We start from the raw sequence: 16,723 nt of genomic DNA on the forward strand, positions 1-16,723 counted from the left end.
ATTTCATTCCTTAGCTATAGTTGACATAACAAGAGGCAGAATCAGGAACTGCAGTTATTTGCTTCTCAATGTTCAGCAACCTACAAGTGTCTCAAGAATTCCAAGTAGAACCAGAGGCCAAGACCTACTGATCATGTAAATAAATCCAACAGTACTAGAGGTATAGCAGGTGGGGAACTTGCCTTGCAAACAGCCAACCCAGGTTTGATCACTGGCACAACATAAGATCCCCTGAGCACTTCCAGGAGTGATCCCTGAGCAGAGAGGCAAAAGTAAGCTCTGAGCACCGCTGGGTGTGGTCCCACACCCAAAACAAACAAAATACTTCTAATTCTAGGAAAGAAATGTATGCTTTACTTCCACACACACTGGATTTCTGAAGAGTGCATGGAGTTTCTTAGATTAATCACTTGTCATCCTGTTGTTCGTCGATTTGTTCGAGTGGGCACCAGTAACCTCTCCATTCATCCCTTTTGTGTGTTAGTATAGCCCAATGGCGTCTGCTCACTCCAGGGACACGAAAAGCCTCAAACTGTTCATTCAGGGTCTTGACAAAGAAGTCTGACCATCTCGTAGGTGGGCGGCCACGCAGTCTTTTGACGTCCCATGGAATCCAGTCGGTAACAGCTCTAGTCCAGCAGTCGTCTCTAAATCACATTACATGTCCAGCCCATCTGATTTTTGATGCCTTGGCAAACGAGACAGTGTCCCTGATTCTTGATTGTCAACGGAGGTCGGAACTCCAGATTCCTTCTCTCACTTGAGTGAAACCTGATACTCCAAGCATAGCTCTTTCCATTCTTCTTTGGGATACCCGAATAGCTTCTCATCCTGTTTTCGAAGGGCCCAGGTCTCTGAGGTATTCTTAGATTAAAAGTTATAAAAATGAATGATATATACACTATGGAACATGTGCATTTTTATTATTCATTTTATGCAGCATAAAACTTAGATCAATAAATTATAAATCTAAAACCCAAACATGAGCAACTTTGTAACTGTGTATCTCACTATGGTTCAATTATTTTTTAAAGTAAAAGAAAAAAATTCTAAATTTTAGAACTCGATAGTTAACTTAGAAAGTCTTGTTACGTCTCTTATTACAGGTTTAAGAGATCCAATATGAAATGTTCTAGCTCCCTCTATTTCAAGTACCCCCCCCGCCCCAAAAATGGTGCTGAAAAATCTATAGGCATTAACAAAAAATGAAAAGCTTTATGAAAGGTTAATGTGGTTTGAAATAAGATATAAATCGAAACATAATTATTAAGTGTTTGGGTTAGGATGAAAGGTGCCAAGCCTTTAAAACAATTATTTAATATGAAATTTGCTCCAAGGTGATAAAGAACACTAACTTGCCTGTAAGTATTGGTTTGATAGAGGCCCTCCCTGGAAAGCGGCGCTTGATGACGAAATCGCGCCGCGCGGAGGATTCTGGGAGCTGTAGTTCAGGCTCGCGCAAGGGCCGCCGCCCAGGGTTTAGATGCCTTTGTAGCTGGGCCCTGGCTTCCCCGAGCTGGGCGTTTGGTCAAGCCTGGGGTCGGCTGTCCTTTAAGTCCGAGGGGGCTGACAACAGGGCGACGGCAGGGCGCCCGGGTGGGAGACGCCAGGCTGCCCGGCGAGGGTCGCGCTCGCGTAGCGGAGCCCTGGGCGGATCGGCGCGCTGCAACCCCCAGCCCAGCGCGAGCCCCCCGCGCCCTTCCCCCGCGGTGTCGCCTCCCTGGCGGGCCGGGGGAGGGAAACGCCATGGAGCCCCCGGGCAGAGGTGAGGATTTCCGACGGGGATGTGGCGGAGCCTGCTGGAGCGAAGAAAGCATGGGAAAGGCTGCCCTCTGGCTGGGGCAGGCGCAGGAAGGAGGCGGCGTCTGGTCCGCTCTTGTCTTTCTTCCTAGTAGGTGTCACCTGGGGGTCTGCAGGAGCCCTCCACTGTATTGCCCGGGCAGGATTTAGGGTGATGTGTCCTGTCCCCACCCCATCATTGCTGCTACAAGTTGGTTTTAAATAGTGGCTTCCCCTATGTCTTCAGAACCCCAAAGGTGACTTGAAGTGACTTTCGTTACACCCATTTTGCAGATGGGGGCAAATGAGGGTTCTAGAAGTTGCTGCACATGCTTAGAATCCTAGAGTCCTACCCCGTGCTAAGATCTGCAAAAGCCAATATTGTCTGAAAGACACTTTCGAAGGGAATTGAACTAGTATTGATTTATGTGATCCTAGAATGAAACAGATGGGTCTTAATAATTCAGTAATCAATCACCAAAGGAGCACTTTTGACCCACAGACCTAGAATATTATTTTGACTCAATAAATGACAGAGAGAGAGAGAGAGAGAGAGAGAGAGAGAGAGAAATGAGTTTTTCATTTGTATGTGCAGATTCTCAGCAGGTTCTTTCTCCTAGAGTTTAAATATCGAAGGTGATAGGAGAGCCAAGACAGTGTGATCATGGTTGTCTGGATTTTAAAAATGTGGGATTATCCTCTTTAGTGACAAGTGCCTGTCCATGACAGTTTTTGTGAGTTTGCTGCAAGATGGTGATTGCATGGCTCTGTCCACTCTTACAGGTTCACTTTCTGAAGACTCAAACCTCTCTGCAGGAAACCTGAAGGAAAATGGCATGGCTACTTTGCAACTGACCCCTACATCCCAGGTGGGTACCTCGTTCTTTTTCTTAGGTTTGTTCTTGTTCTCAGAGCAGATACATTTGGAATTGCTCATCCCAGATTCCTGGACCCTTTGGTTTCTTATGATAAACCAGTGAGTGAAGTCCCTCACAGCAGGTGCTCCTCATTTGTTCAGAACTGTCCCTCCCAGCATTTTGTCTTTACACACTCAGAGATACCAACTGTGAATTAATGCTGTGGACTTATGATGCCAGGCTGAGGAATAAAGACGGGCTAATTGCCCCTGCCTTGTGAAGCTTACTGAAGAGATGACATGCATAAGTAAGACTATAAGAAGAAATGTTTGTATGTTTATAACCCAGAAATGACGGATGCGAACAAATCATGAAGGGCCATAAAAGAAGTTTTTATCCTATCGAGTAGTTCGGGGGAATCATGAGCTAAAAGCCATAGTTTGAGTTGGCACAGGGGAATCAACACAGGCTTAGGGCCCATGCTTAGTATATGTGCAACCTTGGTTTGATTCCTGGCAGCTTGTCTGACTTGGTGTAGCCCTGAATGCCCCCACGCACCAAGGTGGCACCATTGGGCCCCAGTTGCACCACATCCTCTGGCCTTATCTTGAATCTGCCTGGCCAGTTGGCTGAGTATCACAGGGAGCAGCCCCTAGACGCCTAAACGCTGCTTAGAAACCTGCCTCCACCCCCTTCTCTCCACCCTTCCCCCAAAAAAAAGTTGTAGTTTGGAAAGTAAAGGATTGTAGATGTTAGAGAGTCACATATAACATCTCTCTTGGATGTCCCAAGAGAGAGAACAACTTTGGCAAAAAGAAAGCATCTTTAAGTGATGAGAGAGTTTCGGTGGCTAAGGGTGGGAGTGGCTGTGGAGTGAGCGGGAGGGGAAGGAGACTAGGGGATGTTGTTAGATGACAGGGACATCTAGGCTGGGTCTCACTGCAAAGGCAAGGAAAGTGTTGTAAGGGTTAGAATATCAAATATGCAGTGACCGGTGAGAGAACGTGAGGGAAGACACTTATGGTCTGGGACAGGGCAGATCTTGTGGCCAAGTCAAGTGCTGCAACTGCCTGTCAGCTTCCTCTTGACTTCTCAGCATATCGGTGCTCTTGACCATGTGATGCTCTGGGAGAAAATGCCGCTACTGAATCTGTTGTCAAACGAAGAGGAGAGAGAGTCCTGAACAACGTCTGCGTGATCTGTCTGTGCAGCAGAGCCAGGCATATGTTTGCTGAGGTTTTCTAAGTGAACTGTAGTCTGGAAGGAATAACCAGTTAGTCTTGCTAGCATTGTCGGTAAAGAAAGAAGGCTGGAGAAATTATACTGCTTGTATTGGTCATTCCTGAGGCCTTAAGGAAACATAAATTTAGAAGTCTGTATTTCTAGGGCCAGAGTGATAGAACATCAGGTAGGGCACTTATATGCATGCAGATGATCTGGTTTTGACCCTTGATACCACATTTGGTTGCTGAGCACAGAGCCAGGAGTGAGCCCTAAGCACTGCCTACATGTCCCCAAAAAACTATCAAGCAAAATAAAAGTCTGAAGATGCCACTTCAAGTTTTGAATGGTATTTAATTGTTTGGGGGTGGGGGATTTTTGAAGTAGGTTGTTATTTTTTTCCCCCCAACTTAATTATATGAGCTATAGCACAGCGGGTAGGGCGTTTACCTTTCACAAAGCCAACCTTGGTTCAATTCTTCCACACCTCTCGGGGAGCCTGGCAAGCTACTGAGATTATCTCGCCTGCACAGCAGAGCCTGGCAAGCTACCCATGGCGTATTCGATATGCCAAAAAACAGTAACGATTAGTCTCACAATGGAGACGTTACTGGTGCCCGCTCGAGCAAATCGATGAGCAATGGGATTACAGTGATACAGTGAATTATATGAATTATTTTATGAGTTGTTTTTGGAGAGCTAAATGATAAATATTAGAATAATGAATATAAACAAGGTTGCCATTATATTCATATATATGTTGGGGGCAGAGGACTATATGGCCAAAAAAAAAAGCTCAAAAAAGAGATAACATTAGTTATGCTGACACCTCAGATACTGGGTCAGTTTTATTATGTCTTAATTAAATTGAAGGTACATAGAAATTTTTTTTAAGAATTAGAAAAATGAGCACTTTTGTTCTGTCCACTGTAAATAGAATCAGCTACAAATTCACAGCAGCGTAACCTCCCCTGCCTCCCTCACTTGAAATGTTACTGCCAGGCTAAAGACACCTTTGATGCTTCTCATGTGTGATCCACATCTCTCCTCACCACCTTGCCCTTCCCATGTATGCTTTCGTAGTGTCATATCTGAGTTTGTCATGCCTCTGTAAGAGAGCCAAAATCAAGAAGGGTATGAGTAGGGCATATGTTTCTTTCATCCCAGTGGACCCAGAGATCATGATGGGCCATGGGACTTCAATCTGTTCCACAAATGACTCAAAAACTGAGGTTGCATTCATGCTCTAAAATTACATTTCAGAGTGCCCATTAAAATCTTGCAAGATAAGCTACAGTTTTCACTTATGTTTAAAATAAGACACAGTTACAGCCACATATTACACAAGCGTCAGTTAAGATCACGGAGGATTAGCCACAGTTTTTTCCTAAACTTAAAAAGATTACAATTTTCACTTAATTTTAAAATAAGACACAGTTTATAGACATGCATCATAAAGGAAGACAAGATACAGTTACAGCCATACATCAGGGGGTAGGGGAGGGAGCAAATTGTCTCTTTACATAGCTCGGGGTCAGGGCACACTTTTGCCTTAGCACAAACTATTGCCATAACCCCCAAGGTCTGTTAGGGATTTACACAATCAGTACAGATGGCTGCTCTTAAGTTTTAGAGTCTGACTCTGACAAATTTTTCACCTTTACTTGGTCCTGTAGTATGTGGATGGATGGTGTTTTCTGTATAACCACAAGTCTGCTGCTTTCTTACATTATATCATTATAGCAGATCCTATCAAAATAGCCTATAACAATAGAACCCCCCACATCAGCTTGTCTCTACCCGTTCTTGTTGAGTGTCCATTCCTTCTTTCAACTCTCTGGCACCTGTTCCCTGTGCCAGGTGTAGGGCTGTGTTGCTGAGTAGAAACAGAGGTCACTTCAGCTCTCATGGAGCTGCCAGCTCCCTGGACAGACTTCAGACACATTCTTCTCAGCGTGGATAACCCAGGGGCAGGGACGGAGCTACAGAGCTTGGCGCTGCGATCCAGAGAGTCAGGGAGGCTTTCCTTAAGAAGGCAGCTCCAGGACTGAACTCTGAGAACGCTAAGGATTTCCTGGAATGGTGGGGTGGGGTGGAGGGATGGGGGACAAATGCGGACCAAAAGCAGTGTGTGGACTTTAAAGGAACCGTGGCAGCTTTGGAGCAGTGAAAGAGCTGCCAACTGGAGCTCTGCATGATGGGAAGAGTGGATGAGGGGGCCAGCCGACTGATTGGGGCCATTAGGAGAAAAGGTAAGGACGCTTTGGGAAATTGAATCCTAATCTGGACTTGAGGTACTGTTCTATAAAAATTCTACGATCCCTGGCACATAAACACCTTAATTTTCATTTACATGGACTGATTTTATTGTCAAAGAAAAAACACAGAGAAAATATTTTATTTCGAGTCCATAAAGAAAATTCAGTTCTATTTTCTTTACTCTCCTCTGTCTTATAGCAAGGATTTCTATAGCTCTGTGATTTACTGATGCACACTGAAGGTGATTTTGTTCCTTCGATCAAGTAACGTGCGTTATGAATACATGGAGACCCAGAGTGAGTTTGTGGCTACTAATCAGTCAGATCATCTTTTTTAACCTTTGCTGGGATGTTAAGAGTTGTTTTCGGGGCTGGAGTGCTGGAGTGATAGCACAGCAGGTAGGGCGTTTACCTTGCACACAGCTGACCCGGGTTCTATTCCCAGCTGAGCACCGCCAGGAGTAATTCCTGAGTGCATGAGCCAGGGGTAGCCCCTGTGCATCGCTGGGTGTGACCCAAAAAGAAAAAAAAAAGGAGTTGTTTTCTCTGAGCTTTCTGCCCTTCCTATCTTCCTTCCAGACTGTATTATTTTATGATAAAATAATCTTCCCGAGGCTCAGGAAGGAGGGCCCTTGGTGAATATTGATCTGTTTGGTTTTTCAGGAGTCATTGCTGATCAGGGATATGGCCAGGGCTCTCGCCCACTGGGGGAAACTGAACCCCCAAGGAGATCTCCCTGAGAAACCCAGGAGTCTGGTCTTGTTGGGTAAGGATGTTCCCCTGTCCCGTGAATTTGCCTAATGTGGTCCTGTAGCTTTCTCAGTTCCCTTGGCTCTAAGGTGCTTAGATGCAGAGATTCTTTTTTCCCTATAAGGCTTGAGACAAGAAACTAACATGCTTCATTTCTGGAGATAGTTAAACTCTGTAAGTCAAAATGGACATCTTTTTATCCTACTCTTCCAGGAGGTAGCTTCCTTCTTCCCTATTCCCTGATCAAAGATACTGTAAAAGATTCTAGTGGAAATGCCTCTTAAGAAATGGGTACTCGGAGCTGGAGAGATAGCACAGCGGGTAGGGCGTTTGCCTTGCACGCGGCCGACTCGGGTTTGATTCCCAGCATCCCATGTGGTCCCCTGAGCACCTCCAGGGGTGATTCCTGAGTGCAGAGCCAGGAGTAACTCCTGTGCATCGCCAGGTGTGACCCAAAAAGCAAAAAAAAAAAAAAAAAAAAGAAAAAGAAATGGGTACTCATATCCCACAACTGCCACCATGTAACTCACTGCCCAGTTAAATAATTCAGGGTTTTCTGGAGCCCATGGACACATTGGCAGCCACACAGCACCTCTAAACTCTGCAATACTAGCATTCCAATACTAGCACACCAGACAGGATGGGAATGTAATATAGAAGCCAACTAAGCTAAACCAACAAAAGCACTGACACAAAAGATTCAACTAGCAAAAACAGCTTAGTAAATCCTCAGGCAAGGACTTAAGGTTTCCATGGTGAGATATAACAATTTTCACAGATTTTCTTCGTTGAAGTCACTGTCACTGTCATCTCGTTGCTCATCAATTTGTTCAAGCAGGCACCAGTAACATCTCTCATTGTGAGACTTATTGTTACTGTTTTTGGTATATCGAATACACCATGGGTAGCTTGCCAGGCTCTGCTGTGCGGGTGCAATACTCTCAGTAGCTTGCCAGGCTCTCCGAGAGGGGAGGAGGAATTGATATTTCTCATAATTCAGTTAGCCATTTAGTGGTAATAAGCAATGTAAAATAAATTATTTGGGGCCTGCTCTGGGAGCAGGCTTGAAGGGTAGTTGGAAAAATGGAGACAATGATGGAGGGAAGGTCACAGTGGTTGTGGGATTGGGGTTGGAATATTAACTACAACAAATCGCCATCAGCATCTTCCTAACCATGGTTAACCATAAAGTGGGCGGGGGGAAGAAATGAGTGCTTATTCTTTTAATAGGGAAAGGTAAAATCAGGTGACTTCATTGTTCTGTACTCAAGTAAACCCCATTTAATTCTTCCTGTCTTCTTAGTAGAGTTAGAGGAGAAATCCAGAATCTCTCTTTTCCTCTTCTTCTCCCTTCCTTGGTGGCCCCAATAAACAAGAAGCCAACACTGAGATATTTACGAAATTCGTCTTTTTTCCCCATGGCTAGGACTTCCAATTCCCAAGTCTGATGTCGTCTCTCAGTTGGAGTGTGGGATGGAGCTAGAGAAAGTCTCAAAAGCATCTAGTACAGGTGAGTGACTGCTAGAATCAGTGAACATAAAATTCAGATGCTGAATGGAAACGCTTTGAAATCTTTGAAATGCTTATGAAGGAGCTTCACTGGAACCCTTTTTTTTTCCATGTCATCCTCACCTCCATGGATGATGATCAATAATAAGTTTGTAACTTTATTTTATATAAAGAAAATTTTTTCACCCTTTTGACCATTTTTTCCCAGATAAGATAAATATGACCAATGTGTTAATATTTGCTGATAATTTGGATAGTAAGCATTTTCATATACATGTGTATATTTCTTGTTATTTTATCTGTGCAGGATGTGATTTTTTTCTCAGACTGGTGACTGTAAATTGATCTGAGTTTCCTTTCCCTTTCTCTATCCAACTAGGGGCAGCCTAGCATAGAGGTCAAGAATCAGTAGTTAAGAGCTTAACCATGGTGATTAAGAACTTTAGAACCTGTCTTCCTGGCTCGAGAGCCAGTCCCAGCTACTCATTAAGTCCCTGATCTTTGTTTTAATAAGTGGATTGTCCTCTCTGTGACTTGAATTCTCCAACTGTAAAATGGTAACAGTTACCTTGTAGAATTATTGTGAGGGTTAAATGACATAATCCAAGAGATGCTTAGGACATCCCCTGACTAATACATAAACGATAGCTGTTAAGTTTTGAAAACTGTTATTTTTTTTAAAGATGGCTTGGATTTGATCCTCTTCTGTTCAACTTCATCACTGCAGTAGACTAGTAGCTCATTATGCTTTCTTTCATCTTATCCCTTGATGAAGCAGTTCATTGATGCTGCTGTGTTCCCTACAGGAAGTTGCTTACTCTGTCAGTTCTCGATTTCTCTACCTGCTTTCAAAGTAAGCCTATACTAGTCTACATGTCTAACTTTTGCCTCCTTTGTTCAGTAACTTGAAATCCTAACCCATGAGCAGCAAGCCTCTTACTATCCTTCACTAATCAGGTACTCTCCACAAATATATGGGGCTTTAATTTTTAAATATTTTTATTTAATTTAGGAACTGTGATTTACTAAGTTATTGACTGATGAATTCTAGGTATACAGTATTCCAGCACTCATCCCACCACCAGTGTCCCTTTCCCTCTAACATTGTTCTCATGTTCCCTCCCTCACTATGTCCCCTGCCATGACAAGCACATTTCATCGCTTCAGAGTTCAGTGTTTGTAGTTTAGATCTCATGTTCTAGTGTTGTTAAGTCTGTGCTTTGGATCTGAAAATATGCCACACTCCCACATCACCCACATCACTGGAGGTCCCCAAACCCAGTTCCTCCATAACTTCCCTTTTTCATCTTCTTCCTTCCCCTCTCAATTTCTTTTCTTTTCTGTCCTCCTTGTACTCTGGGATCAATGGTGATCTAGACATTGCCCCTTTACTATAGAACACTTTCTGCATGGCGCTTTGATTTTTTTTTTTCCATTTCCCTTAGCTAGAAATGCATGTGCCTTTCAGGTATTTCTCCAGTTGTTTCTTAAATTCCAGACACTAGCCTGATTATGGTATGTAGTTGTGTTGTGTCAGTTTATTTCATATAGAGTCATGGTTGAAATGAATAGTGAAGGCTATTTAAACCTGGAAATATTTCAACATTTTTAGCTGTGAAGATTTTCCCTTAGAACTCTTACTGAAAAGCCTAGGATTTTAGAGCAGGTATCATGATAATTAGCAACCAGCCAGAAAACACAGAGATTTTGACTTTCCTTTCCCCAAACAATAAGGCATTTTTAAAAAAAAAGTCTTGATTCTTTTTTCCCTCTCTCTAATCTGTCAGCTTTCGGGCCATTAGAGATCATCATTTAAGCTTTGTGATTATTTGAATTGATTGACCTGGACCACTTAAAATATGAGCTTTTAGAGCTTGTGTCTCATCTTGAAACTCTAGAACCAGGAGAGATTCTTGCACAGGAAGTTCATCCACTAGTCGTGACTGAACTGCTGTGTTCAGTAGGAATGGTGGAGCTTTGGTTGCAGGGAGGTCAGCAAATGACTGTCAAGGCATGACATGGTGAGTCTCTAGTGAGGAGGTGACGTTCTTGGGGAGACCAGCTTATCTCTAATTCTATTCTTGCTGTCCTCCACTAACCATGTGCTCTTCACAAATATTTGGAGCTTTAGTTTTTCCATTTGCCTTGTCTATTTCCATTCAATTTTCTGATTCTAGCCCTATCTCTACTAGAGACTGTATTTTATCTTCCATTTCCCCACATCACTTGTTTAGTCTTATTCTTTAGTGTACCTTCCTGCTTCCCCACTTCCCTGCCTCCCTGCCTCCCTGCCTGCCTGCCTGCCTCTCCTGCCTTCTGGGTTATTCATTCCTGGTGACGCTCAAGGATTACTCCTGGCAGTACTTGGGGAACCATATGGGATTCCAGGAATAGAACCTGAGTTCTATCTGCAGGAGCCCTACCCACTGTGCTATCTCTCCAGGCCCTCTGCTGTGCTTTCTTATTTCCTAACCCTCTACAGAGAAATGTCGCTGCCAACATAGCCTCTCTGTGTAGCCAGCATTTTTTTTTAATTTATTTATTTTTAATTAGTGAATCACCATGAGGGTACAGTTACAGATTTATACATTTTTGTGCTCATGTTTCCCCCATACGAAGTTTGAGAACCCATCTCTTCACCAGTGCCCATTCTCCACCACCGGTACACCCAACATCCCTCCTACCCTCCCCATTCCCGTCTCCCCCCACCCCATCCTGCCACTGTGGCAGGGCATTTCCTTTTGTTCTCGCTCTCTCATTAGGTGTTGTGGCTCGCAGTAGAGGTGTTGAGTGGCCACTGTGTTCAGTCTCTAGACCACATTCAGCCCGCATCACCTTTCCCCCGCATGGCCTCCGACCGCATTATACTTGGTGATCCCTTCTCTAAGTTGCCCTCTCCCCAGAATGTGAGGCCAGCTTCCAAGCCATGGAGTCAACCTCCTGGTGCTTATCTCTACTATTTTTCTATTCTTGGGTGTTAGTCTCCTACTCTGTTATTCTATATTCCACAGATGAGTGCAATCTTTCTATGTCTGTCTTTCTCTTTCTGACTCATTTCACTTAGCATCATACTTTCCATGCCGATCCACTTATACGCAAATTTCATGACCTCCTTTTTTCTAACAGCTGCATAGTATTCCATTGTATAGATGTACCAAAGTTTCTTCAACCAGTCATCTGTTCTAGGGCACTCGGGTTTTTTCCAGATTCTGGCTATTGTAAACAGTGCTGCAATGAACATATAAGTGCAGATATCATTTCGACTATACTTTTTAGCTTCTCTGGGATATATTCCCAGCAGTGGTATTGCTGGGTCAAATGGGAGCTCAATATCTAGTTTTTTGAGAATCGTCCATATTGTTTTCCAAAAGGTAGCCAGCATTTCTTTACCCAGTCATTTTTCTTGTCTCATGGTATCTCTAAATGGAAAGGCTGGGGTTTTTTTTTGTATATAATTCTACTATAATTAATATCAAGACAAATTCTCAATATTTACCAAAAGCCAGTAATTATAGCCTACATATGTATTTTTCAGAATTTACTTTGAAAATACACGGGGAAAAAAGTTTTACATAATAATACACAACTGTGGATTCCAGCCTGCCCACCTGTTTATTCAATCACTACTCAGAAGCTATCATTAGTGGTTTATTTTTGTGTAAATAATGCAACACATACAACACATACACAAACAGATGTCTACTTGGAACATGTCTTTGTTTTATACAAATGCACATATTAAACACTTTTCAATCTTTTTTGTCATTTGATATCTTGAGAAAATTCCTTGCCAGTACATATATCTCTGTATCTCATTTTTGTAATTGTATAATATCCATCCTATACCAGGCTGGTAATTGTTCATCAGTCTTACTTTATATCTCTTTTCTATGTATCAGTAAGAAGTTTTGCTGGCAGCTGAAAACCACTACTTTGTGAGACAAGTGAAGCCCCCAAACTGTAGCCAAATCTACAAATGAGGTATTAACATATTCACAATGAGGTATTAACAGAATAGGGAATTATTAATTTGGTCACAACTATAATTCCAATTTCTTTTATTCAGCTCCATGCATCTGAAAAACCTATTTATTTTTGGTTTAGTTTTGGGCTACACCTGGCAGTGCTCAGGACTTATTCCTGCCTCTGTTTAGGGGTCACTGCTGGTTGGCTCAGGGGACCATATGTGGTGCCAGGGATACCAACCTGGGTTGGTCATGTGCAAGGCAAAAGCCTTACCCATTGTACTGTTGCTTCAGACCCTGAACAATTAGTTTTAATACCGCAATAGGAACAATCTCCGATTTTTACAGAAAGAAAGAATGATTTGTTTGTTTGTTTATTTTGGGTCACACCAGGCAATGCTCAGGGACTACTCCTGGCTCTGCACTCAGGAATTGCCCCCTGGCTGTGCTTGGGGGACCATATGGGGTGCCTGGGATTGAACCCGGGTCAGCTGCATGCAAGGCAAACACCCTCCCCGCTGGACTATCGCTTTGGCCCTGAAAGAATGATTAAATGGAAGCAAACACCAACTTTCAGCTGTGTGCCTACCCTTGAACTTTCTCGGCAAGGCTGTTTTTAAGAAATTTCAATGTCATATATTCCCCGTGAGCATTTTTGGTTTATCTGTTTCCTTATTTACACATCACAGCAATCGTTTGTCTCTTGGTAAAGGAAATGACACCTGTGTGTTTTTGTTTCTTTTAGATGGGGCAGCCAGACCAGACAGTAAGGAGCTCCCTTCGGAGCAGAATATTTCTGAAGATGAATCAGCTCCTGGCATGTTAGCAGACAGATTTCCAAAGGAAGGTTCCAGTGAACATGAGAATTTGTTAGAGAGCCAACAGGAACATCAGGAGAAGCATTTCATACAAGGGGCTATGATTCAGAAGAAATCCGGGGAGAGAAGTTGCCAGTGTGAAGATTTTGGAAGAACTTTCAGCCCGAGGTCATTACTTGTTGAACAGCAAGGAGAGGGACTACATGATTATGATTTGTTTAAAAAGAACTTAACACAGAAGCCAGAGCTAATGAAGCATGAAAGAACGTGTGCAGGAAAGAAACCTTGGAAATGTAATGAGTGTGAGAAAGCCTTTAGTTACTACTCCGCCTTTGTCTTACACCAGAGGATTCACACAGGAGAAAAACCCTATGAGTGCACTGACTGTGGTAAAACCTTCAGCCAGAGCATACACCTGACTCTACACCAGCGAATCCACACTGGAGAGAAGCCCTATGCGTGTCACGAATGCGGGAAGGCCTTCAGTCACCGCTCAGCCCTCATTCGGCATCATATAATCCACACTGGAGAGAAACCCTACGAGTGTCACGAATGTGGGAAGGCCTTTAATCAGAGTTCATACCTCACTCAGCATCAGCGAATTCACACTGGAGAGAAGCCTTATGAGTGTAATGAGTGCGGGAAGGCCTTTAGCCAGAGCACATTTCTTACTCAGCATCAGGTCATTCACACTGGAGAAAAACCCTACAAATGTAACGAGTGTGGGAAAGCCTTCAGTGACCGCTCAGGCCTCATCCAGCATCAGAGAACTCACACAGGGGAGAGGCCTTATGAGTGCAGTGAATGCGGGAAAGCCTTTGGCTACTGCTCGGCTCTGACTCAGCACCAGAGAACTCACACGGGGGAGAAGCCCTATCAGTGCAACAACTGCGCCAAAGCCTTCAGCGACCGTTCCGCCCTTATCCGTCATCAGAGGACACATACTGGAGAGAAACCTTACAAATGTAAGGCCTGTGGAAAGGCTTTCAGCCAGAGCTCGTCTCTCACAAAGCATCAGAAAACTCACACCGGGGAGAAACCCTACGAGTGTAAGGAGTGTGGGAAATCCTTCAGTCAGAGTTCCTCTCTCTCCCAACATCAGAAAATGCATGCCACAGAGAAAAGCAAGGGCTGTGGGAAGGCTTTTAGCGAGCACTCAGTCTTTGGCCAGCAGAAGAGAATTCATACTGGATAAGGACTGTGTAAATGCAATTATTTTCAACACATGTTGAACATCCGATATATGTGGTGTGAGGGCTACAAAGAAATTTAATTCTATTACAAGGTGTATGCATCAGGAAGTCATTGTTGGTATGGAGTGTAGATTATTGAGAACTGAAAGATGGCTTGTATCCCTTTTAAAGTATCCCAGTTAAGGATATTGTGAACTTTGCTGGGAAAGAGAAAAATTATGTCCAGTATTTTAAGGTATATGTCATATAACAAATAATTCAAAGAGAGATAGTGTGTGTCTTTGTGAAAAACAGGATGTCTTCAGTGGACAAAGTAGAATTACAATGCTGAAGGGACAGAGGTTTAGAAAAGATAAGTGGGTCTCAGAGAAGTTACAGAGGTAGAAATGAGATTGGAAATTCACAGTGAGTTCATCAAGTGTGATGATTAGAGTAGAAAAGAAGTTGTCTTTGTCTTAAATAGGGGGCACAAAAGAAGTACATGGAAAAGACAGAGAAAAATCGGGGAAATAAGCCCAATAAATGTTGATGAAACAGTCCAGGGAGAGAGTATAGGAGGTAAATTAAAATACATGCCTGCGGGTGGCTGACCCCAATTCAACCCCTTATCCCAAACAGTCCTTCAGGCATCCTTGGATGTGGCTTTGGGTCTTCTGAGCGCCCAGCAGTTGTGGCCTCAAGGACTTCTGGGATGGCTTGAGTAACCCCTAGGAGTGCTGTGTGTGTGGTTGGCCAAGAACAACCAGGAGTGTTCTGCCACCTCCCCCACCCCCAGAACAAGTTAGCTGAGATAGCTACTTAGAAGCAGAAGAAACTACACTTGGCCACCCACAGTTTCCATGAGAGCATCTTCCCCCAGAAGCCAGTGACTATTGGCCTGGCAGTTAGTTTCTGCACGTTTTGTCTTAGACCTGACTTACTACATTATCTACAAAGAGTGCTGTTAACACCAAGTATTCTGATCTACAGCTTGCAAGGAGAGGATATTGAGGGACCTTTGATTATTTCATTGTCTTAAACTGTCTGAGTAACCCAAGAATATGCTTGTTGATACAACATCACCTTAACTTTTTACAAGAATAAAATTTGGTTGTGGACCTAAACTAATACTGTATATTAAATTAAAAAAAAAACCTTGAAAACTTTGAAACACTTCTCTTTCACTGTCTGCTCTTGAGCAGAGGCAGATAATATCTTTGTTTGCTTTTTTTTTCTCTATAGAAACTTTGAAGGATAACATTGTAATCATTTTAAGCAGGGTATTTTTAGTTTTCACAAATTTGGCTAATGTATTTCTGCATGAATTTCTTTGTTTATCCTGTTTGCTGAACTTCTTTGATCAAAAAGGTCTGTACCTTTTAGGTGATTTTTGGGAATTTCAGCCATCATTTCTTTGACTGCATTCTCTGGTGATACAGATATCAGGTCTTTTATAGGAACACAAGGTTCCCAGTTGTCCATTTTTTCCCACTATTTTTTTTAATCATAATCTGCTCAGACTCCTTTAATGAACTGCTATAGACCAGGTAACTAAACAACGGAAACATTTCTCACAGTTCCGGAGGTTAAAAGTTCCAGGAGTGAGCTGCTTTGTTTCTGCAAAAGACTTTCTTCCTGATTTGCAGAAAAGTGCCTTCTTGTTAATTTTGCCTTTCCTTGGTGCATTCATGTGCCTTCTCTCTTCCTTGTTTTACAAGGCTATCAGTTCCCTCAGACACCCCAGTCACATCATCCCATTTAAACTTCTCAGGAGTTTTATGTTTAAGAGCAGGCACATTGAAGGCAAGCACAACAGCATAAATTTTGGCGGGAGTTCAGCCGTATCATTCTGCATCTGGCTTCCCAAAATGTATGTCCTTATCTGCAAATACATTCATTCCAGGGCTCTGGGAAGTGGTTCTTGGTAGAGTACTCACCTGCCAGTGCAGGGGGCTTTGGTTTTGATTCCCAGCACTGCAAAACAAAATATATTCCAGCCAAGCAATCCTAAAATAATTTTTCCTAGCGTTAGCCTTAAAATACAAGGTCTCATCTAAATATCACCTGAGTCAAGTGTGAGTGAGACTTCAGCTATCAATCTGTCATCCTTACATACAATTGCTGCTATCCAGCCGTGAATCTGTAAAACTAGACAATATGCTTCAAAAATAGGACTGTGGGGAGCCAGTTATCTAGCTCAGTGGGCTAACTGAGCACATGCTTTGCATGCAGGAAACCAGAGGCTGAATCCCTGGCACCACAAGTTTCCCCCAAGCACAGAGCTGGATGTAGCTCCTGAGCACTCTTGGTTGTGGCCACAAAATGAGAACATAAAGGTATATGGGACAGGCATCAGATAAGCTTTCATCCCAAAAGGTAGAATTGGGAAAAAAG

General features: G+C 43.1%; 1 protein-coding gene across 4 annotated transcripts; it reads left to right on the forward strand.

Annotated features, from left to right (window-relative positions):
• Nucleotides 1-1,435: 1,435 nt before the first annotated feature.
• ZNF892 (zinc finger protein 892) lies at nucleotides 1,436-15,650 on the forward strand. 4 transcript variants are annotated; one of them, XM_055121522.1, is made up of 5 exons: nucleotides 1,436-1,765; nucleotides 2,563-2,648; nucleotides 6,779-6,881; nucleotides 8,292-8,375; nucleotides 13,085-15,649. In XM_055121522.1, the coding sequence occupies exons 1-5, from the start codon at nucleotides 1,747-1,749 to the stop codon at nucleotides 14,350-14,352; spliced, it is 1,560 nt and encodes a 519-aa protein (XP_054977497.1). In that variant the 5' UTR covers nucleotides 1,436-1,746; the 3' UTR covers nucleotides 14,353-15,649. The 4 variants fall into 4 exon arrangements, with proteins under 4 accessions (XP_054977497.1, XP_054977498.1, XP_054977496.1 ...); XM_055121521.1 differs by lacking the exon at nucleotides 1,436-1,765 and adding an exon at nucleotides 1,786-1,891 and having other exon boundaries at nucleotides 13,085-15,650; XM_055121523.1 differs by lacking the exon at nucleotides 6,779-6,881 and having other exon boundaries at nucleotides 13,085-15,648.
• Nucleotides 15,651-16,723: the final 1,073 nt, after the last annotated feature.

This window comes from Sorex araneus, chromosome X, assembly GCF_027595985.1.
Source record: "Sorex araneus isolate mSorAra2 chromosome X, mSorAra2.pri, whole genome shotgun sequence".
Classification (NCBI taxonomy): Eukaryota; Metazoa; Chordata; class Mammalia; order Eulipotyphla; family Soricidae; genus Sorex; species Sorex araneus.